The 25450-nt window shown below is 46.5% G+C and overlaps 1 protein-coding gene across 2 annotated transcripts; it reads right to left on the bottom strand.

The window, feature by feature from the left end:
- Positions 1-162: 162 nt before the first annotated feature.
- Positions 163-17897, bottom strand: NUDT4 (nudix hydrolase 4). Of its 2 annotated transcripts, none has more exons than XM_084796343.1 (5): positions 17387-17897; positions 6223-6333; positions 5159-5203; positions 3231-3315; positions 163-2826 (listed from the first exon to the last, which is right to left on the bottom strand). In XM_084796343.1, exons 1-5 carry the CDS (start codon positions 17480-17482, stop codon positions 2624-2626), a joined length of 540 nt encoding a protein of 179 aa, XP_084652469.1. In that variant the 5' UTR covers positions 17483-17897; the 3' UTR covers positions 163-2623. The 2 variants fall into 2 exon arrangements, with proteins under 2 accessions (XP_084652469.1, XP_084652468.1); XM_084796342.1 differs by having other exon boundaries at positions 3231-3318.
- Between the last annotated feature and the right edge of the window lie 7553 nt (positions 17898-25450).

Genomic DNA, 25450 nt, shown 5'->3' on the forward strand with positions numbered 1-25450 from the left:
CTCTTGCGTGCTGAAACCAAAGGCATCCTTGAGAATAGCAAGTGCTCTTAACACCCCATCCCCACTCTCCCTCTCCCAGCACATTCCTTATCCTAAATTTTGGAAAGCTGATTAACTTTGAAAACAGGCTCTGTTTATGCTAAAAATAACCCCACACAGACGTTGTTTCCATTTTTATTTCATGTTTCCAAATGTAAAAAAGTCAAGATTCTTACAACAGTTTGAGTGCGACCATCTCAATAAATCCATGCAAAGTCATTCTTGTACACAGTAACTGCTTCTTTCTTTCACCTTTTCTGCTTCATACAATGTGATTGACAAAAACCTGGATGGCGTGTGCTTGGTGGAAAATGCCATTTCTTTACAAAAACACACAGGGCAGTTTCTACTTTTCTGCAAGTCAGTTTATAACAAGGCATTTTCCTCCTCCCACCCCAAGGAGGCACATGGAACTGAAGAATTGAGCTGCCCAATTGTATTCGGCTGCTCCACAGATAAGCACAAATAACAGTCTCAGCGCTGCAGGCTGCAGGGGGCTGAGATGGTAGACATCATCTTTATATTCAACTGTAAGAGAACTGAATTGCCTTAAGTCTTCTCTATAATCTTGCAAATCTGGGTTCTAGAATAATGGGGAACCCTCAGGTGAAATTTAAGTGAAGCTGCATTCAGTTGCACTCTGTAGATAGATACTTTGCTAGTTGCATAGACTAAAGACGGTTTGCTAAATGGCACGGAAGAAAATCCTGACCCAGGTGATTTGACTTAGTCCAAATGTTTCTGACCAAGGAAATTATACAACAATATTTATAGGCTGACTTTTAAAGAGATGGTTGACATTAATACTGTACATATTTTACATGGCAATACACAGTCCAGAGTTTATAAAATAAGCTCATGCATTATTACCTCTGAGAATATCTTGTACATATAAACTCCACACACTTGTGATGGCTTATTAGCTGGAAGCAGTATTCTATACAAAACAGTCCAGTTTGTCCGTTGTGTTTACTAGTAGAGAAATTGCAGGGCTTTGTGAGGGAAAAAAAGTATTGGCAACTGATAGAAAATGTCAATCTGTGGGTTTTAAAATGTTTCTTTTATAAAGAAAAAGAAAAAACCCAAAATACCCAGAATATATGACCTCTGTACAAAGAAAAATATAAAAGGTCTGGATGATCGTGTTTGATTACATAATTCAGAATGAGCGCTACTGGCTGAGTCCTTGTACTGTACTCACTTTGACAACATTAATTTGTAAACTAGTGTTCTGGGTTTTTTTTTTTTTTAAGTCCTGCTGAGTTTGTGGCACAAGATGTCCTTTTCTAACCACCACCCACCCATTTTCCTCGCATGTAAGGACCGTTTTCAGCAGGACTGCATTGTAAAGGTTAAGTTACAGAACAAATGCAGTATATCTATGCTCTCCTGGTTTATGCTTGCCAGTTAGAATATTTATTTACAAGAGGCTAACAATGGTTACATAAAGATCTTTTCCTCCTCCCGTCCCCCTTCACTTCTGACCTCATGGAGGAAGTACGGGAGTTTTAGACTACGCACTTTTTTATTGGATGGCCAATTTTAAGTGAGCGCGGAAGACAATATACAATCAAACTTGGCTCATTATGTTCCAGTTCCCCCACAACTGTGTGGTAAACCACTTACTCAAGACAATGGGAGGTGTCCAAATGTGCCCTAGCTATCTTCCGCCATTTTATTTCGTGTGATGCAGCCATCTGAGCCTGGCAATGAAGGGTAGATTCTAATCCTGTCGTAAGCAATGTTGTCTGTAAATCATCAGAAACTGAAAAGTGCAATTTAAGAGCAATCTCCAGAGGGAAATGTTGCCCTGATATATTTATTCTATGTTAAAGGGGTCATAAAGGGAACAGGCAACGGAGCATGCGAAATAAATTCCTATAGACAGTTTTCAGGAGGAGAGGTGCTAAACCACATGCAAGTTGCTGACAGCCTTTCCCTAAAACTGATGACCTCTCTGTACTTCTTAATGAACCACTGCTGTGTTACAGGAAAGAAGCCATAGTAGGTTGACAGTGACTAATACTGGCTGCTAACATTAGACAAATTCTTGGAAATAGTGAACTGAAGTGCTTTGCCAAAGGCAACTGGACCATACAAAAACAGCCCAAATCTGCAGTTTACAACCCTCTAACACAAATTTTGGGGTGGATATATTTCTTTAAATACTAAGAATATATTCTCATTAATTCTCAACACTATTGGTAACTATTTTACTCTAAGAAAAAAAAGTAAAGTGAAAATATACCCAACAACCAGTTTGTTGTGTCAAACCATAGAATGATGCAAAGTGGACAAAAGTTACAAAAGGGGGGGTTTTTTTAAAAAAGAAAAGAAAAAAAAAGGAATAGGGCAGGTTTACAATTAAGGCTTTAAAAAATTCCACATGGCTTTGGCGTCTTAAAATACTTTTGCTATTTTGTTGTTTATTTTAAAAGACTTGAAAGCATCTGAAATACATGCAAATTATTTGAAATCCCTGCATGGCAAATTCAGAGTTTGCCAGCAGCAGTCAGGCGTGTTACAAGAAAAGTAAAAAAGCCTCTCTGTGACATGACGTGGTGGGGGAGGGGCTCCCAACGCTCTATCTTATGCTGGATGGCACCCCTGGGGGCTGTGCAGTAGTCACAAACAAGGCGTTGTTGTCTGGGAGGGGTGGCACCGTGGAGTTTCCGTTGGCTGGAGAGCACCCCAGCTTCAGTGTTTCCAGATACTCTGCGTGGACAGGCTTGTGGCACTGAAGCACTTTGATCGCGTCTTCTACCTTGAACCACTCTCTCTTCCTTCCTAGAGGAAGCACAGCAGCAGTTATTGCAATAGCAGTTTTGAAGGGCGTTCCCTGTTACTACACAGCGCTCCCTTACTCCTCCAAAAACTCTACTACCTCCTAAATGAGGTCAAATGCTAGGGGAAATTTGTAAGATACTTCAAATGTGGAGACTCACATTCATTTTCCCCTCTCAAAGGAGTAACCCAAAAAAAATCAGTTAAGATGGGCTGGGGCGTGGTGGCCCATGCCTTTAATCCTAGCACTTGGGAAGCAGAGGCTGGTGGGTCGATGTAAGTTCAAGGTCAGAATAAGTTCCAGGACAGCCAGGGATATACAGAGAGGCCCTGTCTTGAAAAACCCAAAAGTTAAGATGGAGTTGGGGAAATGTGGGAGGTGACTGGGCAAAGGACCAGGCGCTCACCTATGTTAACAGAGTCTTCCCAGTCTTCCAGTATTTCAGTGACTGTCAGGACATAAACGTACGTCCTGTGCTTCCGGTCTTGATTCTGCTTGAATAGAAAAGAAAAGCATTTTAATTCGCAGTTCTGGCACAGTGACCAGCACATCCCATTTCCAGTGCATTAGTAGGTGTGTGAAGTCCAGGCACTAGTAGGTGTGAAGAGACAGAAATTTAAAAACTGGGGTTGGGGCTGGAGAGATGGGGAGGTTAAGAGCACTGTCTGCTCTTCCTAGAGGTCCTGAGTTCAATTCCCAGAGCTGATGTCCTTCTCTGGCAGGCAGACAACATTATTTACATAATAAATAAATCTTAAGAAAACTAATGTGAATTAAGTATTTAAAACTTTTAAAAAATAAATAAATATTGGGGTTGTCCAGATGGCTCAGCACATAAAAACACCAATGACCTAAGTTGGACCCTGGGATGGATCCAAAAGCATGCACACCCAGCTTTTGTTTAACTGAGGAAAGTGGGCATGGTAGTTCATTGCTGAGAACAGAACTTGGAGGCAGGAAGGATCCAGTTTCAAGGCAGCCCGAAGGGTGAAGACTATTTCAAGACAAAAGGCCCAAACTAGCTTATGTGTGGGGTGTGCATCAGGAGCCTCTACCCTGATGAGGTGGAGGCGGCTGCATCTCAGCGGGAAGCCGGATCAGAATCAGGAGGGGTGCTGCACTGCCAACGGGAAGATTGCTAAAATATGAAACTTCGTTTTAATTTATGTATACCTAACTTCATTTTGATAAAGAAAACCTTAAGATCTCGGTGGAATGTAAATAGACCCATGAACCGTCACTGTTCTGTTTTTGTGCCTGCAGTCAATGCCTTTACTGCCCTAAACTCAAGTACTGAAACCACTGATGTGAAGCTGTTCTAATGTGCTGTCATACTTTCTAAATTTTCTGTTAAATAGTATGCTGTTTCCTTAAACATTAAGTTTTGGTTACTTTTCTTCAAAAAATTGTTTCTCCTTTTAACCAGGAGATGGCGCTATGTAACTGTGTTAGAACCAGTGCGACAGATAGCAATTTTGAATAATAGCTTAAGATTTAAAATTTATTTTATGTGCGTGCCTGTGTGAAGGTGTCAGATCGCCTGGAACTGGAGTTATATGCTGTCATGTGAGTGCTGAAAATTGAACCCGGTCCTCTGGAAGAGCAGCAGTTGCTCTTAACCTGAGCTAGCCGGTGCATACCTTTAATCCCAGCATGCATGAGTTCGAGGCCAGCCTGGTCTACAAAGTTGAGTCCAGGACAGCCAAAGTCACACAGAGAAACCCTGTCTTGAAAAAGACTGAAATAACTCTTTAAATTGATTAAGTCCCTGTGTTTCTGGCATACCATGTATCTATGTTTGAGAATATAATGCAATGCGTGGATAGGCCGTAGAACCTAGCCTTTTTTCCCCCGTTTAGCATTTATTCCTTGTACTTGAATTTTCTATCTTCCGGCCCTTCAAGTCATTCCATGGGTTGTCCAGTGTCGCGTGCTGAACCAGACAGAACCCAGAGCGGCCCCCAGACCTTAGGGATTGTTCAGGATACTGCCTATGCCTAGGTGCACACTGAATCCTTTTTTTGTTGTTGTTGTTTTGTTTTGGGTTTTTTTTTTTTTGGCATGTTTCTCTGTGTAGCAGAGCCCTGGCTGTCCTAGACTCTCTTTGTAGACCAGGCTGGCCTCACACACTGAATCCTGAGGGGTCTTTGTATGTTGGCTGCACTGTGGTGAGACACAGGGAACCACGGAAGTGACAGGTGTACAAAGTGGAAGTAAACCCCCTACTCTGCACCACCAACTTGCCTAGAGAGGCGAGGGGACACTGGCTTGGGCTGCTTAGGGGAGAATCACGGATTTTGGGTCAGTACAGTGAGGGGTAATTTTGTAACTCACCTCAAATACTCCCAGGAGCCTGCCTAATTTTCCTTTGACTCCAGCCTATTAAAAAAAAGTGGTAAGTAAAATACTTGTATTTCATAATAATTACATTTATATGCTATATTTTTCAATTTTTGAATTTAAACAGTTCATATTTTCCCTAGCAAGCTATTGCATAATTGTACAGTATAACATACACAAACCCTGATTGTCTGGATTGATTAGATGCATTTTCTTTAGAGATAACATGGGGCGATAAAAATCAGCCTTAACAATTTTAATGAAAACAAACTTCTTTCACTTCAGAGTCCTAATTCCTCATCCTTATTGCTACAGCAACTAACAGTGAGCAACTAGTGAGCTTCTTGTTTGTGGGCTAAGGATCACTTCCCTCAGAAGCCCTTCGAGGGCTCTTGATAAGACTCTTGAGGCCTGGCTGGCTGTAGTGGCGCGCGCCTTTGATCCCAGCACTTGGGAGGCAGAGGCGGACTGCTGTGAGTTCGAGGCCAGCCTGGTCTACAAAGTCCAGGATAGCCAAGGCTACACAGAGAGACCCTGTCTTGAAAAACAACAGAAGACTGAAACCTTTCCTATTGTACCTCAAAGCCCAAATGGAAGGGTACAGGCAAACACTTCCCACTTGTACCTTACATGGTCTTCCTGTGAGTAAAACAAATTCTGTTCTCTGGGGAAGGGACAGGCAAGCCACCTGTGATTCTGTGCATGAGGGCGTGACACATTTTGTTGAATTTTAAGACACTTAGTTTGAAATTTATAGTACAAAATGTCTGTGCTCAATACAACACTGATAGGGGTCTCTGGCAAGGCCGTGTTACACACTGATCCTTAGTCCACAGTGAAATGGCATGTTACTACAATTCTAGGGTCACATTCACTTTAGCTATTTACCATGTACAAAACCAAAACAAAGGCCTCTTATACTTAATAAACATTGCTGAGTGGACAAAACACTTCTGTGACTGGCCCTCTTGGCGTTCCTCAGGATCATCTGGCAAAAAGCCAGAAGAGCCTCCTGTCCAGGCCCTCAACAGTGTGCAATAGGAGACCAGCGTCCTTACCTCCTCATACACTTCTCTCACAGCTGCACCGCCAGGCTCCTCTTCTGGCTCCATCCCTCCTCCTGGGACAATCCACTGGTCTGGGTACCGACTGCTACTCACCAACAACACCTGCAGGACCCAGACAAGTGTGTAAGAAGCACTAAGGCACAGCATAACAGGTTTCAAGGCTATAACTGGATTCTAGATTAATGGACTCTTACATATCACTGACAGTATTAAGGGAACACAGCAAGTTACAGACTATGGGGGAAGATACATTCAGTCGTGTCACTAAGCCATGCTGCACCTGTGAACTAACTCATTTAAGGTGGGGGAGGTCACTGAGACAGGGACTCACAGTGTAGCTTTGTAACCAGGCTGGCCTAGAACTCTGACCCCTTTGGGATCATGTAAACTACCAGATTTAAGAAGTACAACTTTCTAGTTCTTAGACAAGTTTGTTAACCCTACAATTGGATACACTGAGGTCTGTGGTCATCATATCAGTTATTTGGAGGTAGGGTGTGTCACACATACCTGTGGCATGGATGCCCACGCATGACTGCAGAGACTGGTTTTTGGGTGGGGTCCTCATCACTACCTATATTTTTTTGAGACAGCCTCTCACTGAACTAAGAGCTCAACTTTTGGCTATATGGGATGGCCAAGTAGCCCCTGAGATCCACCTGCCTTTCTATTTCCCCCACCCCAAGGTTGGAGTCACACAGCTTTCACATGGGTGCTGGGGACCCAAAGGCAGGCCTCCCAAACTACAGGACAAGTGCTTTACCCTCTGCGTCATTTCCCTAGCTCCACAGTCAGTTGCTCTTGAGCTATAGAACCTTTGACTCTTCCAACTAAGGCCACGTGGCTGCAGGCTGGCCACCCTGCTCACCCATAATATGTAAGAGTTCTTGAAGCCAGCAAGCACTATGCGAAAGGACCAGGGAAATGCATGAACAGGCACCAGCTGGGCAAATGATTTATTATGCTAACAGGCGGAAAGAGGCACCTGCAGAGGTCAGCACTGTTTGATTAAGCTGTCAGCTTGCAGACTAGAACAAGGCTGACAAACTATGTATAATATCAGAACTTGGTATGCAATACAGGCTAGCTTTGAACATACTCCTCTGGCTCTTGAATGCTAGGGATTGTATATGTTACTCTCTCTCCCCTCTCTCCCCCCTCTCCCTCTCTCCCCGATTTTTTGAGGGGTTTCTATGTAGCCCTGGCTGTCCTGCACTCACTTTATAGACCAGGCTGGTCTCGAACTCACAGAGCTCCGCCTTCCTCTGCTGGAATTAAAGGCCACCATGCAGGCTGGAAGGATGGCTCAGAGGTTCAGAGCACTGGCTGTTCTTTCAAAGATCCTGAGTTCAATTCCCAGCAACCACCCAGTGGCTCACAACCTATACTGATAGCTGATGCCCTCTTCTGGTGTGCAGGTGTACATGTAAGCAGAACACTGTACAAATAATAAATAAATACATCTCTAAAGGCCACCATGGCCACCCCATTTACATATTTTTAAACTATATAATATTTAGATTTCAGTGCTCACAGACAAAACTTTCTGCTCACTTTCACATATTGTTGTCAGTTACTGAAAACAGAGGCCTGAAGGCTGCAAAGCCTATTTATAGGTTTCTGATCAAGTATAGCATTAAGCCCAAAGTATTAAAAACCAAACCAAACAAATAACAAAAGCCAAAACAGCCAAGAACAAAACGCCCTCACCACAAACAAGGATCCAAGATGCTAACAGTTTTCTAGCACTAAGGTAGCATTGCACAGCCATTGTGCAAAGGAAACCCTAACCATATTCATTGATTTAGAAAGGCTGAAACAACCAAGTACTTAGGAAGGTAACAGATGTCATGGCCATCTTGAACAAAACCATTGCAAAACTACTGCTGTTTTCAAGTGCACTCAAACAGGTCTCCCTGTGGGTTGGGAACACCACACTTAGAGCTTGTTTTGGTAGTGCTTGGAATCAAGCGCAAGGCCTTGAGCATGCCCAGTGTCCATCCTTGTCGGCCTACCGATGGTGTGACAAAGCACTGACCAAAAACACTGGGTGGGGGTGGAAGGAGAGCAAGGGCTTATGTGGTTTATACTTCCGGGTCATGGTTAAGAAGTCAGGATGGAAACTGAGCAGGAAATCATGGAGCAATCCGTGTTACCCACTGGCTTATGCTTACCTAGTTTCTAGAACCCAGACCCACTTGCCTGGGGATGGTGCGCCCCCAGGGTGGGCTGGGCCTTGCCCTCCCACTTCAGTGGATCAGTCAATTAGTTACTCAACTGAGGTTCCTTTTTCCCAGGTCAATCTGTTTGTGTCAAGGTGACAATCATCAGCATGGCAGGCAAGCACTCTATAACTGAGCTATATCCACACCCCATCCCATCCTGTGGGGTGGGGGGAGGAGAGAATTAATGCCAAAGGTGGATACCACCTTTTTGACAAGACAACAGCCATTCTATTTTTCTCCCTTCTGCTAGAGAAGCTGCTGGTTTTCCAGAGCTTAGAAACAGAAGTTCACTCCTCCCTGGGAAAGGATGAGGTCTACGTGCATATGGTGAGTATGTTCGTGCATGAGTGTGCTGAGCCGGAGGCAGATGTCTTGTGTGTAGCTGTCTACAATTCTCTCACTGAACCCAGCACCCACTGTTTTTGTGGCCAGCAAGCTCCTGGGGTCTGCCTGTTCTCCACCACTCCTGCACAACCAAGTCTGTGTCACCATGCCTAGCTTTTCCTGTGGATGCTAGGAATTCAACCTACCAACTGGGACTTCAGTTGACCAGTGATCCAACAACCCCTCTAACTGCTGCTCTTGCCATGGAGGGCCTTATAGGCCATTGCTGAGCTGCCCAAATCACCCTAAGACAGTGGCCAATCCAGGGAAGTACTGAACCAACATAACAGTGGCCAAAGCCTTAGTGGAAGCATTTCTGTCTTCATGAGGGTGACAACACCATGTCAGAGCTTCAAATTTAAAACTTAATATTTACAAATAGGGCATAAGTACATAAGTGGACACCCACGAAGGAGCAGAGTTGGGCCAGCTATCAGTACTAGGAGCCATGTGTCTGAATGTGATGCATTGATTGGAGACTAGTGACCTGTTAGTGTTAAAGATCTTATGTACAAGGAAAACACTCCTCTCTCAGGACTAAATATTGGAAACGCTGGCCAAGGCAGGCCATGCTGGCCACTGAGGGCTCCCTGCTCTCCTGCCTGAGAATTGTCTGCTCACCAAGAACTGCTTGTTACCAGCTACTTCTGGCTTCACAATTCTGAAAATGGAGACAGGATGGCAGAAAAATATATATTTAAATAACTGTAAAGACTCATCAAAAGGAGGCCATTAACTGATTGTAATAATAAAGTATTGATGAGAATACTGTAAAAGGTTTGAAAAGAATTTAAAGCCTTTGTTCGAATTCACCAGTTATGGTGGCTCACATTTTTAATCCCAGCACTTGGGAGGCAGAGGCAGGTGGATCGCTGTGAATTTTGAGGCCAGCCTGGTCTATAAAGTGAGTCCAGGTCAGCCAGGGCTGTTATGGAGAAACTCTGTCTTTTTTTTTTAAGGCTTTATTTTCAAATCCTACCTATAAAAAAGTGAGGTGACAAATCCTACTTCAATAGTTACCTAAAAGGAGGCTCACCGAGGCACGGAATCAAAGGTGTTAGCCCTTTGTATCCAGACTGACAAATGAAGGGCAGGTTCTAAAATATATCCCATATGGCCTACAGCATAAACAACTCATGGCGCTGACCCAGTTGCCAGCTTCTTGTTCTGGTCAGAGGTAAGAGGTGACCTGGTATTATTGGCTGGATAAAATTTTTACTCCAGTGTGTTAAGTGACTTCCTTGAGCTTTTAGAATGGGGCGGGACAGTGAGCGCAGATGGCCAGCCACTCCAAGTCAGCTATTACTTAGTAAAGAAGTTTCAAAACCATTTGGCCTTCACAATGTTTGAACCCTTAAAAATGAAAGTCGTTCATTCCTTCCCCACCTTCTCTTCTCCCCATCCTCTTCCAGCCTAGATGGGGTCTCATGTAGACCAAGCTGGCCTCAAACCCCTTAGGTAGCTAAGGATGACTCCAGAACTCCACATGTTCCTGCGTTTGCCTCACCAGATTTGTCAGACAGTGGCAGTGGGCACCCCAGTAATCCCAGCCCTGGGAGGCAGGGGCAGGCGGATCTCTGTGAGTTCCAAGCAGGGCCTAGTCTACATGAGACCTACATTAGGCAGGGAAGCCAAGGCCACACAGAGAAACCAGGTCTCAAAAAAACCAGAAGTACGTTTGCAAGACAGGGTCAATTTAAATAGGAATAAAATACTTATGGGTATAGAAACTTTGGCTGCAAACGACTGGCTTAACTATGTTAAGAGCAGAGCTATCAACACCACGGCAGAGATCTGAAAACCAGTGTTTGATTAAGTGCCTGTCTATTCATCTTGAGTATTCCATTAAGTTGAAATGAAGGCACTGCCAAATTTTGGAGGGGGAAGGGCCACACTGACTAAAGACTAAGAGTGCTGTGTGGTTACTTGTGACCCCAACACTTAGGAGGTGGAGGGAAGATCATGAATTTGAAGCCATCTTGGACCATATGAAGCCCCGTGTCAACAACAAAACATCAAAAATAATGGCCTTAAGGGGGCTTAGTGGTTAACAGCACTGGCTGCTCTTCCAGAGAACTGAGGTTCAATCCCCAGTGCCTGTAAGCCAGTCTTGGGGATCTAAACCCTCTTCTGACCTCACTGGGCAACAGGGACAGACATGTACACAAACATACATTACAATTTTCTTTTCTCTCCCCCCCCCCTTTTTTTTGGAGACAAGGTTTCTCTGTGTAGCCTTGGCTGTCCTGGACTCAGTTTGTAGACCAGGCTGGCCTCAAACTCACAGTGATCCACCTGCCTCGGCCTCCTAAATGCTGGGATTAAAGAGATGGGCCACCACCCCGGTCAGCTGAAAATAAGTAATTATAAATACACCTTATTAAATTTGACATTTGGAAACCAGTACTCAAATAGGCTTTACCAAACAAAGAAACAAACAAAAACAACAACAACAACTTTTTAAAGCTGGGTGCAGTGGTGCACACCTGTAATCCCAGCTCTCTGGGAGACAGGCAGGTAGATATCTGAGTTCAAGGCCAGCCTGGTCTACAGAGTGAGTCCAGGACAGCCAAGGCTACACAGAGAAACCCTGTCTCAAAAACAAGAACCAGGAGAGAAAGGGTGTCCCCAGGCTGGAATCCCAGCTTCTCTAGAGGAAGGTGAAGAGCACAAATTGAAGGCAGACCTATTAGTCCAAGGCCATTTTGGGCAATTTAATGAATTCTTGTACCAAAAATAAACAAAGGCACCGTGACCCTGAAGTTTAAGTGCCCTCCTGCCCAGCCCTCACAAGACCCCTGAGCACTGACTGTCCCACTTTTAGATAGGGGAGGGACAATAAGGATTCAACCTGCAGCCTTAGTCACTGAACCAACCAAGTGCTCCTCCACCAGGGGGCCCCACGTGCAGACCTTGTATTCATTTCCTGAGGTTTCACGTGTAGACCAAACTAGCCTGGAGCCCTAAGTAGACCAGGCTGGCCTACCTAATGCAGAGCTGAAAATGTCCATTCTCATGCACAATAGAAACAAGCCAGGAAGGCCGGGTGATGGAGCAAGCCTTTAATCCCCGCACTAGGGAAACAGGCAGTTCAAAACAAACAGTAAAGGCTAGTAATAAAGTGATATAATCACGTATACTCTTCAAATATGCAGAGACAACCCACTTTTCACCTTTGCTTCATTATAAATATGGAATCTCTTTTTCAGTGCTGGGTCTTATACTGAGCTCTATCTATCTCTACCTTTAAAACGGAGACCAAAGCCAGTCTTGGTGAGCTCATGAGCATAATAGCAGTGAAGCAGAAAGCTGAGGCAGCCTGGGCTAGAGGGAGCTATTGTCAACAAACAAACAAAAAAGACCTGAGGTGTGGGAGATTGCTCAGCTGGCAGGGGCATTTGCTGAGTAAAGTGGAGACTGGTAAGATGGAAGTAGTCAACAACTGTTACTGTTTCCATTTGATAATTTTTGAGATACTAGTACTTGCACAGGGACTGTTTTTACTGGGTGTAAATTCACCTTCTGTGGTGGGCATGGTGGTGCACACCTTTAATTTCAGCACTTGGGAGGCAGAGGCAGGCGGATCTGGTCTACATATACAAGTCCAGGACAGCCAGGACTACAAGAGAAACACCCTGTTTTGGAAAACAACAACAACTAATAATAATAATAATAATAATAATAATAATAATAATAATAATAATAATAATAATATAAACTCACCTCTTTCATTATACCTTTGTTTAAAAGGTTAAGTTAGTGGGCAAATTAGACTATGAATATCTAATTCTGCACATGTAAAATCTAAAACCAAAACCATGTATTTTGGGGGTGGGGGTGGGGTGATGAGGCAAACAACTCAGAAACTGGACAGCTGAACCCAAACTCCTTCCATCAACACTGAAGACCCGGAGAATAACCTATCACAAACAGGTTTTTATTTAACACCCCAAAGCAAATGAATAGGCATCTGTGAGGTGTAAAAAACAGTCAATGTGCCAGCTGATATACAGATGAGATTACTGAAGCAACATGGTTGAACTATAAAGAACTCATGCAGGCTAGGAAGGCAGAAGCAGGCTTTATCTCTCTGAGTTCAAGGCCAGCCTGGTCTCCAGAACTGATTCCAGGACAGCCAGGACCACATAGAGAAACCCTGTACGGAAAAACAATAACAGAGCCACCCCACCCTCAAAACAAACCAACAGAAACCAAAACAAACAAACAAAAAACACCCCTCAATCAGTTGGAAGAACTGAAAGGCAAATAAAACCTTCAATCTTGGCTGTGGGTCTTGGCTGACTCCGAAGGGAAGAAGACCAGCCTACCGTCCTGGAAGGGAAACAGATGCAAATGCTAACCAAGTGCTCTCCTTTGAAGAGACTTCTGCTGCTTTGGGGGCCTCCTTTGGGTTGGGGGAGCCATAGTCCCAGATGGTATATCTCACAATGTTTTTCAAAAGTGTACCTTGAGCTGGGGGTGCTGCCCAGTGGTAGGGTGCCGGCCTAGCACACAAGCTCAGAGTTCAATTGTCCCGCGGCAAAGGAGATAAAAGACTACCTGGGGGGTGGGGTGGGAGGGAATACAAATCTCTGAGTAATGTTGACAAAATGTTCTCCCTTTGAATGACTTATCTTTTCAGTGACTTAAATCTCTTGGCCAAATATGCCAGTACCCATGGAAAGAGTGACTGGTGGGGGGGGGGGGGGAGGTATAAAAGAGAAATGATCCTACTTGGGAAGAAGGGAGGGAGGTAATTCCTACTAATTTCTGATTAGGACTGACTGATAGCAGCCTTACCACCCTGGTTTTAGTTAGGTTTTGGGGATGCCTTCTTTTTCGCCACACCTTGCTTTTACTGTTTTGATTTTGCTGGATTTGGATTTTCCCAAGATACCAAACCTTGCTGCAGACTATCTGGACAGTTAAACCCTCAGTGAGAGCCACAGACCCAGACAGAACAGTGTGGTGTGGTGTGGCTTACAACGGCACCTGGATCCAACGCGGGCGGAGTCACTTCTGATTCTCCCGTTAGCAGTCTATGGGCCCTATTTTGCTATACAAATCCCCACCCCCCAAAAAAAAAAATCTAGCCAAGCGGTGGTGGCGCAAGCCTTTAATCCCAGCACTCAGGAGGCAGAGGCATCGATGTGAGTTGGAGGCCAGCCTGGTCAACAAAGTGAGTCCAGGACAGCCAAGGCTACACAGAGAAACCCTGTCTCGAAAAACAAACCAACCAACCAAAACAAACAAAAACCAAACTACCCAGAAAGGCTGCCCAGATACACTGAAGACTTAAAAACAAAAGACCTCAACTCAAAAAGTCCTGGCTGACCAGTGACCTTGAGACAAGTTACCACTGGAGTCTAAATTTGCTGTCTCCCACTACCTCCCCCAATCCCTAGAGGGTCTCACAATGTAGACCAGGCTGCCCTTGAACTCAGAGATCCACCTCCCACATGCTGGTACTTATGATGTGAACCACAAGTTCTTTTTTCCCAAGACAGGATCTTATTAGCCCAGGCTAGCCTCAAATTCATGACCTTCCTGACTTAGCCTCCTAAATGCTGGGATTCTTGACATATCTTAACACCAGGCCAAGGTCTCTAACTTCCTATGCTATGTTCTTTTTTTCTTCAAAGATTTATTTATTATGTATACTGTGCTCTGCCTGCATGTACACCTACACACCAGAAGAGGACACCAGATCTTATTATAGATGGTTGTGAGCCACCATGTGGTTGCTGGGGATTAGAACTCAGGACCTTTGGAAGAGCAGCCAGTGTTTAACCTGAGCACTCTCTCCAGCCCCAGCTATGCTGCTGTCCTAAGGCAGAAAACAGGAAAAACAAACAGGATGAAGAAAAAGGGTGTGAGCAGGGTGTGGTGGTACACACCTTTAATCCCACCACTCAGAGGCAGAGGCAGGTGGATAACTGTGAGTTTGAAGCCAGCCTGGTCTACAAAGTGAATTCAGGACAGCCAAGGCTGCAGAGAAACCCTGTCTCGAAAAACCAAAAAGAAAAAAGCCAAGGGTGTGTGTGGGGTGGGGGTGTGACACATAAAACTACTATTGGAGGTATCTGTTCTAGGCAGACACTGAGACTCAGCCCTTTAGGCTGGGCGTGGTCGCCCACACCTTTAATCCCAGCACTCGGGAGGCTGTGAGTTCGAGGCCAGCCTCGTCTACAAAGTGAATCCAGGACAGGCAAGGCCACACAGAAACCCTGCCTTAAAAAGAAAAAAACCCTCAGCCCTTTAACTCCAGCACTCAGGTGAGACAATAGGAGCTCTTCGTAGTAACTTACTCTCATCCTTAAAACATACATTTGAAGGTCCTAACCAGGACACTGGGGTTTCTTAAGCCAGTAAAGACTCATTTCTTACCCATTAGCTAGAGAGTTGAGACAAGCAGCTTTGTAGTCTACTCCGAAAAGAGAGCAGTATCATTTCAATAGGGACAGCACATCTTTCCTAGACATCTCACTGTTTTACTAAGAGTTTATTCCATAATTGTCCCATACTATAAAGAGCCTCAACTGTAACACAACCACAGAAATAACACTTCTGAAGAGCTAAACCAGATGTTGGAAGTTGGCTGAGTGTCCGGGAGAGTTCCAGCATCTTCCCTCAGAGCATATCCCCTAGCAAGTTGACACACAGGCGCTAAGAGCCGGAGCTATATATATGACCTCTTTGACACACTCCCTGGGCCTTGCTCATCTCACTTTATCTAAAAATACTGCTCTTATTTTGAAAGCAGGCTGTAGCAATTATTTTACAGGGAGCAAGGGAGAAGAGGGACGGGGGTAGAGAGAGACACACACACCCAGGATTGAACCCAAGACTTCCATGTGCTTGCTAGGCAAGCTCTGTAGCTATATCCCTTAGCACTGTCTCCTTGCATCAAGCACACAAACCAATCTGTGGACCTGCTTAAGGTCATTTATGAAGTACTTGTCAAGACTGCTTTGCCAGAGCCACAATTTACTCCGCTTTGGTTTTTCTTAGCCCCATAGTTTCCCCTAGGGACCACTGACTGGCATATAGACATGGAGATAGACAGACACACAAAATATGCCTGAATTTCCAACTGCATTTTATGGCACAAATTCAAAGGTAACTTAAAAGGCTTTGAAGTTTAGCCTCACAAAAGACAGAGCATCCAGACTGCTGGGGGAGGGGGGGAGCAGTGGGGGGGGGGTTAACAAGAGGCCAGCTTCTAGGAGTGGGAACTGGTTCTCCAATGGGGACTCGACTGCTTCCTAATTCTGTCATGTGGGCAAAGGACTTCTCAAAGCTGTCTTTCTCACCTATAAAACAGGCCTGACCAGCACCACCTCCCAGTGCTAAAGGGATTACATGTAACAAACGTTCCCCTGGCTGTACCTAACACATTGTAAACGCTCAACTAAAAAATTACACAGCAGAGTGGTGAACAAGTCAGACGGGATCTCGGGTCGCTTACTCGCTTTTGTATGCTTTTATATTTAGCTTGCTTTGCCCTAGCACGGGCCTCCTTCAAAGACAACCCCCTCCCTCTGGTAGACAGCATTTAACGCTGTTGTTGACTTTTTCCTCTTTGTGCATCTTTTAGAGGCCCTGGTATATTTCTTTCTCGCCTGTGTAGGCCCACTTCAAAGACCTTTCTCTGGAAGTTCCCTCAGGATTCACGTTGCACATTTGAAGGTTTCAAACCAACCTGAAGTGTTTCTACTAAAAAAAAAAAAAAAAAAAAAAAAACCACGCAAGAGGGGTTTATAGACCATAACTTTCAAACACGCGATTTTTGTTAATGCAAGAACCAAGCCAGAGTGTATGCTATGTCACAGTTTTCATACTTCAGGGGCTAGCAATAAGGAAGCCATTAAATTCCCATCTCCAGCTCTACGCCTGGTATTTTACTGGACAGGTCTGTGGTAGCAGAACTGGGAATGTTAACTTTTTCCTCTATCAGTTCATTTTAGGCGTGGCAACGCTACAAGACTCTCCCCAGCTACCAAGTGACTCCACTGCCCAGAGCAAGTTAAAAAAAGAAACTCATTTTAAGACCGAACGACTACAACTCTACTAAACAAAACACGACTCAAAGAAACAATAACAACAAAAAATCTCTCTCCCAGCGAATACTCCAAAGGCCTTTATCAATTCCAACGCAGAGGGGTTAAAATTGCACACCGCTCTTTCCTTCCCAGATGTCAAGCCACAAGGCAGCCTTGAAACTAGAAGAGGGAGAGATCGCAGTGCTGAAAAGGGTAACTTTGCCCGGTTCTGGCCTATCTTGTCTCTCTTGGCATCGTTCCACGTCTCTCGCTGGCCATCTTTCGGTCGCCAGAAAAACTTTAAGAGGCCGTTTTGTAAAAGGAGGTATATACGCAATGGAACCAACTGCTTACGACCTAATGGATCGCCTGTAAGGCAGGCTGGCGAACCCAGAGAGCGGGTTCCAGCTTCGGGCGAGAGGGCTGCCCACGACCCGCAGGCTGGGCGGTGCAGGGGGTGCGGGACGGAGCCCGGTCGCCAGCCTTTGTCCCCTATGCGCTCACCTCGTCCTCCTGCTCGCTGCGGAAGCACAGGCAGGCCGCCCGCTTCTTGAAGCCCTCGCGGTCGTACGTCCGCGTCTGGTTGGGCTTGAACTTCATCCTAGAGCCGGGCTCTTGCTGCCGCTGCTCCGGCCGCCACCGTGGGGACCCGGCCGCCGCCACCCCGCCGGGGAGTCGGGCCGAAGGGAGTCTCTGCGCTCGGGCGCCGGCGGGACGGGCGGCGGCGGCGGCGGCGCAGACACGGACGGCGGGGTCGGGTGGCCGCCGCGACGCGGGGCGGAACGTGGGTCACTGCAGCCCGGGCGCAACGATGGAAGTGCCGCCTCTGCTCCGGTGCCCGCCGCTCTCCATGGAGCCCGCCGCCGCTCGCAGCCACTCCTTGCCTCCTGCAGCAGCCGCCGCCGCCGCCGACGCGGGGTGAAGAGCGCGACTGTAGGCTCGTGCCACGCGGAGACAGTTAGAGGGAGCAGCGCCGACCGGGCAGCGACGCCGAGGATGCGCGCCGCCCCCTTCGCCCGCATTTAAGCTGGGTTCGCGCGCACGCGCAAGCGCGCTCTCGTCGGCGCGCCCCATCGCGCCTGCGCGCCAGGACCGTTGCGGGAGGGGGGATTTGGGGGAAAGCTGGGCTGGGCCAGCGGGGGGGGGGCGGGGGGAGGAGCGTCTTCTGCCGGCCTGGGGCGGGGCACGCGGCCCAAGTATAGGGCACCACGGGCTCTGCCCCGCCCGCGGGCTGGTGCTCGGGCGAGCGTGGAAGGGGTCGCGCCTTGTATAAAACCAGGGAGGGAAGTGAGCCGAGATCCGCTTGCTCCCCATTTTAGTGGCCCGAAAGAGTTCCCTTTAGGGACGAGCCCCAGTATTGTATCCTGGAGCCAAGGTGCCGGGAGCTGTGACTGCGGAAGCTTCGCGGCCAGTGAAGACTAGGAAGGCTAAGTTCATTGAGTTCTCTCTCCCTCCTCTCCCCTACCTTCTCCCTCTCCCCCATTTCCTCTCGCTCGATGAGGGTGCCTTGTATCTTCTTGAAGAATCAGCCCAAGCTTTGAATTGGTCTGCACAATCGTCCATGCTGTAGCACTTCCCCCCCCCCCCCCACACACACCCCGGCTCGCCCTCCAGATCGCAGCTTGAGCACTGGTTATGTTTGTTACTTTTCTGTGTGTATCTCATTCTAAGTAAGCGGGGAGCTAGGGCCGCAGCAATCAATCGATGGGTTTTTGTTGTCTGGAAGCTCACAGCCTTAGGCACTTGGAACAACTTCCTATATTTCAGTGTCACTGAAGGGCTAAGATGGAAGGTAGGAGCCCTGACATCACTGGAATTCAAGAAAACCCCTAATCCAAATCAGGTGTGGAATCCCAGGTATGCAATCCCAGCACTTGGGATACAAAAACAGAAGGATTAGGAACCGAAGGTCATCTCCCATACATTTGGGGTTGGAGACTGGTCTAGTCTACACGAGACCCTATCTCAAAACCCAAACCCCCCAACCCACTGGAGCTCAGCTTCTCACAGAACTGTTTAGACCGCCGCATCCGCTTGTTTTTCGTTCCTGGAAGGCCTCTGGTGTGCCGGGCACTGGCATCTAATACAACCCTCCAAGAGAAATAAGAACCTAAGAGTAGAGAAATAGTGACCAACCGCAGGGGGACATATGAAACTGCAGAGGTGATGCAGTCGGAGGAGTAGTGGACTGCAGAGATCTTTGACCATGGGGGGGTGGGGGGGGGGGGAGGGAAGAAGCAAGCTTCCCTAGGCTGTAGGGCAGGAACCAGGGCAGCAAGAGGAGGAGCTAAGAAGACAAAGAGCTGAAGTCTCAAGGAGAAGGGAACTGGGGTTTACGCAAAGGTCAGCGAGGCTGGGTGTGGGGTGTGGGGGGAACACAACTCTTAGAAATGAAAGAAGGCCAATGGGGCTGTAGAGGAGACCGGAAGCTTGCACCTCAGGCTGAGGGCTGTGAGGCATGACCAAGAGCAAGATTCTCTTGGTGAGCCAGGGCACTTCTTTGATAGGAGACAGCGTGCCTGCCCCCCCCCCCCCCCCGCCATCCCCACCCCCGCGCACCCTCTCCCCGCCTCCCACCCCCAGAGCCTAGCAGCCGCAAGTTTGGAGAATGAGTTAATGTTGATAACTGGTTTAAGGAATGAAGCTTCACCACAATTAGAAATCAAGTCTGTGCAGAGACATCTTCCAAGCTGTTCTTACTGAAGCCACCCGAGGTTTTAACTATTTCCAGGATTTACACATGACCTAGGAACGCCATTAGGACCGATATGCAAGTGTTCTTTTCAGATGATTGATTCCCTCTGATAAAGTGGTCTTTTAGCCGGTCGGGGTGGTGCACACCTTTAATCCCAGCATTTGGGTGGCAGAGGCAGAAGGATTGATGTGAGTTCAAGGCCAGCCTGGTCTGCAAAGTCTGTCCAGGACGGCCGAGATAACACAGAGAAACCCTGTCTCAAAAAACGAAAAACTAGAGCTGGGCAGTGGTGGCGCACGCCTTTAATCCCAGCACTTGGGAGGCAGAGGTAGACGGATCGCTGTGAATTCGAGGCCAGCCTGGTCTACAAAGTGAGTACAGGACAGTCAAGGCTACACAGAAAAACCCTGTCTCGAAAAACCACCACCACCACCAACAAAACAAAAACCAAAAGACAAAAACCCCGAAAAACTAGGGGGGAGAGTGGTCTTTTTATTTTTATTGTGTTTTGTTTTGGTTTTTCAAGACAGGGTTTCTCTGTGTAGTCTTGGCTGTCCTGGACTCACTTTGTAGACCAGGCTGGACTTGAAATCATAGTGATCCGCCTGCCTCTGCCTCTCAAGTGCTGGGATTAAAGGTGTGGTCTACCAAGCCCATCCTGTATTTTGTTTTGAGATAAGGTCTCGTTTAGCCCAGGCTGGCCTAGAATTCCTGACCTTGGTGCCTCCATCTCTCAGGTGCTGGATTATCGGATGATCCCACATGGCTGTCTTTACTGTGATCTTTTCAAATGGGTGAAGAAGATTCCGTTTCCAGCAGAGCACACCTGTGGTCCCAGCACTCAGGATCACTGTGAGTTCGAGGCCAGTCTATTCTACAAAGAAACTCCAGGCTAGCCAAGGCTACACAGAGAAACCCTATCTCGAGGGGGAAAAAAAAAAGATTGTTTCTCTGTGCTCAAATTCTTCAGAGATGTGGCATCTAAATTGGTGCTCAGTAAATAGGATGGCTAAACTGAATAGTGGTTTAAACAAGTCCCATCTTTTTTTTTTTTTAGATTTATATGTATGAATGTTTTGCCTACATGTTTGCACACATACCTGCACCCTGGTAACCTTGGGGGACATAGGGGGACACAAGATCCCCCTGGAACTGCAGTTAAGAATGGTTGTGAACCACTTTGTGAGTGTGAGGATCCAGAACTAGGACGTCTGCCAGACTAGCAGGTGCTCCTCACCACTGAACCATCTCTCCAGCCCCTTTGAAGTCTTTAGTTCATTTATTTATTTATTTTGGTTTTTCGAGACAGGGCTTCTCTTTGTAGCCTTGGCTGACCTAGACTTGCTTTGTAGACCAGGCTGGCCTCGAACTCACAGAGATCCACCTTCCTCTGCCTGAGTGTTGCGATTAAAGGAGTGCACCACCATGCCTGGACCAAGCCTGGCTTCTTTCTCCTTTCTTAGTGCCACCTTCTTTCAGCTTCCAGGCACTGGACACAAACAAGCACCAGTGGCTACGAGTTTGGGCGTCTGAGAGCTGTTGTTGTCTCTCAAGTGGGTAGTGTATGATTTGTTGCATCTTGCCCAAGGCTGTGAGTCTGAAGTGCTCTGAAGTTGCAAAGAATTTGAAGAAACACATGTTATCAGCAAGGGCCTTTTTTTGTTCGTTTGTTTTGGATAGGGTTTCTCTGTATAGCCCCTGGATCTCCTGGAACTCTCTGTGTAGACCAGGCTGGCTTTGAACTCAGAGATCCACCTGCCTCTGCCTCCTGAGCGCTGGTCTCTAGGGAGTGTGAGCCACCATGGTCCAGCCCAACAAGGTGTTTTTATTGTTGCTTTGAGGGGGAGTCTTTCTGTGTGGCTCAGGCTGACCTTAAACTCAAACTCGGAGGCCTCTAGTATCAGTCTCCCTAGGATTATAGGCCTGTATTGTTTGGTTTCAGTGCAGGAAAATTCTTATCAGAGAGCTCTCCAAGTGCCTCCTGATTCTCCTACTCAAAGACTAGAAGAGTATTGGAGATTTGTTTGCTTAACGTAGAATGGAAGTGTTTTAAATACTGTAAGGAGTTATTTAAATGGAAGAGTTTTTGGTTTTTCAAGACAGGGTTTCTCTATGTAGCCCTGGCTGGCCTAGACTCACTTTGTAGACCAGGCTGGCCTCAGACTCACCGTGATCCTCCTGCTTCTGCCTCCCAAGTGCCGGGATTACAGGTGTGTGCCACCAGGCCTGGCAAACTGAAGTCACTTAATAGTATAAATGACCTACTCCTTCCACACTTATGCACTCTTATATATTTACTTGTCATTATCTGAGAGAGGCCCAACAAAAATGGAAACTTGTCTGATAAAGTGAGCCGAGAGAAGGCCAGCCCCAAAGCCAGGTCTTCCTGTGCCCTTGTCAGTTCTTGGGAATCAGGGCGCGCGCCTCCGCTCAAAGCTCCCAGCTTTTAGTCCTTAACGAGCATTATGAATCTGAAATGAGCTTAGGCACTGTTCAGAGCTTAGATCCTATCCGCTCAGATCACAGTTGAGATAGACAGGCTGTTTTTCCTCTGCAGAACCAGTGAGGACTGAGCTATACCGGTCAAATTCCCTTGGGGACCGGAGTCCAATTTCAGATTAATGTCTGTTTAGTTCGTTGACCTGCAGTGTTGTGTTACCTGGAATTTAGCACCCACAGTGCCGTTTTGTACCCTATTTCCAATTGTTTTGAACCTTCAGAGAGGGAAATGGTTTAACATTGGCTGTAGAGGGGCTCTGCCCCCCCCATCCCCCCACCCCCCCCACCTCCCACCCCCACCCCCCCACTCCACTTTGAACAGAGACTCCTCCAAGTATGATACCCTGGGAACTGAAGAATTACACCTTTCCCTGGATCCCAGTGTTGCTGTAGACTGAATTCTTTCTCCTAATGAAATGGGTTCTTTTCTTTTCTTTCTTTCTTTCTTTCTTTCTTTCTTTCTTTCTTTCCTTCTTTATTTATTTATTTTCCTCTGAGACAGGGTTTCTCTGTGTAGCCTTGGCTGTCCTGGACTCACATTGCAGACCAGGCTGGCCTCTGAACTCACAGGGATCCGCCTGCCTCTGCCTCCCGAGTGCTGGGATTAAAGGTGTGGGCCTGGCGTTGTTTCTTTATTTTAACAGAGGCACTGACGTGTAAAGGCCATAAAGGCATACGCCTTTAAGTCAGTGGTTCTCAGACTATGGGTCACCACCCCTTTCGCAGGGGTCACTTATCAGATATCCTGCATATCAGATAGTTATACTACGACGCATAAGAGTAGCAACATTATTATTATAAAGTAGCAACAGAAATAATTTTATGGCTCGGAGGAGGTGGGGTGTGTGTGTGTGTGTGTGTGTGTGTGTGTGTGTGTGTGTGTGTGTGTGTGTCGGTCCCAGCATTAGGAAGGTTGAGGACCACTGCTTACACCCACCTCCTCTGGTGGACAAGGCAAGAATACCTTAAATTCAAGGCCAGGCTGGTCAGCCTAGCAATTCCAAGGCTATCCTGAACAACTTAGTAAGACCGTGTCTTAAATTTTAAAAAGAAAAGAAAGAGGAGAAGGTGACCTGGACATAAACTTGCATAGTACAGCACTTATCTAATTTATAATTAAGGCTCCAGGTTCAACCTGCAAACAATAAACAAAATAGAACAAAGGCACATGTGGAAAGGGGTCAAAACATTATGATGAGAAGTTTTTTTTTAAATGACTACTTATGGACCCAACTATTGTTTGAACTTGGAATGCAGCCTTTTTAGTTTCGCCATCTGTAAACTGCCCGTTTATGAGAATAATACTGGAGTTTCACATTTGCAGCTGAATTCCCATTTCCTCCATTCCTGTCCTCCACTGAGCCTTTGTTTCCAAGAGCCTCCTGTTTATAAGCAGTCCTCAAGCAGATGAAAATGTTTGCTGGGAAGTGCAATTCTCTGGTCCTTATCAGTTAGAGAAAGGCACAGGCCAAGGAGTTATCTCCTTGCAAAGACATGACTTGCTGATCTCAGAGACTTCAGGGCAGCTTTGGCTCCACCCCCTTTTTTTTTCCAACATGACAATCTTTCACTTTTCAAGATAAAAGCAGTAACAACAAGGAGACATGCTAGTTAGTCACCACACCTGGAACTTGTTTTAACCTACTTTCTTTTTTTTTTTTTTTTATTATGTATACAATGCTCTGCCTGCAAGTACACCTGCACACCAGAAGATGACACCAGATCTCATTGTAGATGGTTGTGGGCCCCCATCTGATTGCTGGGAATTGAACTCAGGACCTTTGGAAAAGAAGTCAGTGCTCTTAACCCCTGAGCCATCTCTCCATCCCCGTACTTTCTTTTTTATAGTCTTTTTGTTGATGTTGTTGTTTTTGTTTTTTGGGACAGGGGTTCTTTGTGTAGCCTTGGCTGTCCTAGACTCACATTGTAGACCAGGCTGGCCTCCAACTCACAGGGATCCACCTACCTCTGCCTCCCAAACACTGGGATTAAAGGCGTGTGCCACTACCGCCTGGCCTTTTTTGATAGTCTTAATGATTTCTTTATTTATATGCATTGGTGTTTTGACTGCATGTATGTCTGGGGTGAGGGTGTCAGATCCCCTGGAACTGGAGCTACAGGCAGGTATGAGCTGCCATGTGGGTGCTGGGCATTGAACTTGGGTCTTCTCGAAGAGAGAAGAGGAGAGACAAGAGAGGCTGTTCTGGATTTCTCATGGGCACAGACGCTGGCTCTGACACTGTTGGGATGGATGCTTGCCTATTCAGAAAGATGGGTCTAGATTCTAGACTCTAGAACAACAAAGGGCTGGTTAAACTAATCTGATGAAACTCATGAGGGCCATTGGAGCTCATTAATTTGATTTTAAAAGGTGAAAGGAGGGTTGTTGCTGGCAGTCCTAGAGTATATAGCTTTATATTGGTTTAGAGTCCTTATATTTTTCTAAATTGACTTGGGAGGCAGAGGCAAGCGGATTGAGTTTGAGGCTAGCCTGCTCTGCAAAAAGAGTCCAGGACAACTAGGCGTGGTGGCGCATGCCTTTAATCCCAGCACTCAGGAGGCAGAGGACTGTGGATCGCTGTAAATTGGGGGCCAGCCTGGTCTACAAAGCAAGTCTAGGACAGCCAAGGGTAACACGGAGACATCCTGTCTCAAAAAAAAAAAAAGAAAGAAAGAAAAAAAAAGAGTCCAGGATAGCCAGGGCTACATAGAGGAACCCTATCTCAAAAACCCAAATAAAATAAACAACAATAACAACAACAACAAAAACCCCAAAGACTTGTCTTTTTCTCTGTGTAGCCTTGGCTGTCCTGGGCTCGCTTTGTAGACCAGGCTGGCTTCGAACTCACAGAGATCCGCCTGCCTCTGCCTCCCAAGTGCTGGCATGAAAGGCTTGCGCCACCACGCCCGGCCCAAAGACTTCTCTTACCGAAGCTTTAGTACTAGTCCAGTCTTCAAGGAGTCACTAGTTTAAGACTCACATTTAATCCCAGCACTCTGGAGGCAGAGGCAGGTGGATCTCTGTGAGTTCGAGGCTAGCCTGGTCTACAGAGCAATTTCCAGGACAGCCATGGCTACACTGAGAAGCTGGTCTCAAAAAAGCAAAAATAAATCGAAAATTTGTTACAAAGCTTTTTGAGAAGGGTATGTGTGTGTGTGTGTGTGTGTGTGTGTGTGTGTGTGTGTGTGTGTATACACACGCACGCGCGCATGCGTGCAGTGTCCCTGGAGGCCAGATGAACTGGACCGCCTCCAGCTGGAGCTAAGGTAGTTGTGAGCTGTAGGACACAGGTGCTGGGAACAGAACAAAGTCAGGTTCTCGGGGAGAGCAGTAAGTGCTCTTAACCTCTGAGCCAGCTCTCTAGATTCCTTGT

Source organism: Acomys minous (genome assembly GCF_964271855.1).
Source record: "Acomys minous genome assembly, chromosome: 9".
NCBI classification, from domain to species: domain Eukaryota; kingdom Metazoa; phylum Chordata; class Mammalia; order Rodentia; family Muridae; genus Acomys; species Acomys minous.

What these genes read in the sequence shown, in the direction of transcription:
- NUDT4 (XM_084796342.1), bottom strand. Translation starts at nt 17,482, where the DNA reads ATGAAGTTCAAGCCCAACCAGACGCGGACGTACGACCGCGAGGGCTTC. An exon ending in GCAGCGAGCAGGAGGACGAG is followed by an intron (nt 6,334 to 17,386) that starts GTGAGCGCATAG and finishes TGGGTCCTGCAG; the next exon opens with GTGTTGTTGGTGAGTAGCAG. An exon ending in GGCTCCTGGGAGTATTTGAG is followed by an intron (nt 3,319 to 5,158) that starts GTGAGTTACAAA and finishes TTTCTATTCAAG; the next exon opens with CAGAATCAAGACCGGAAGCA.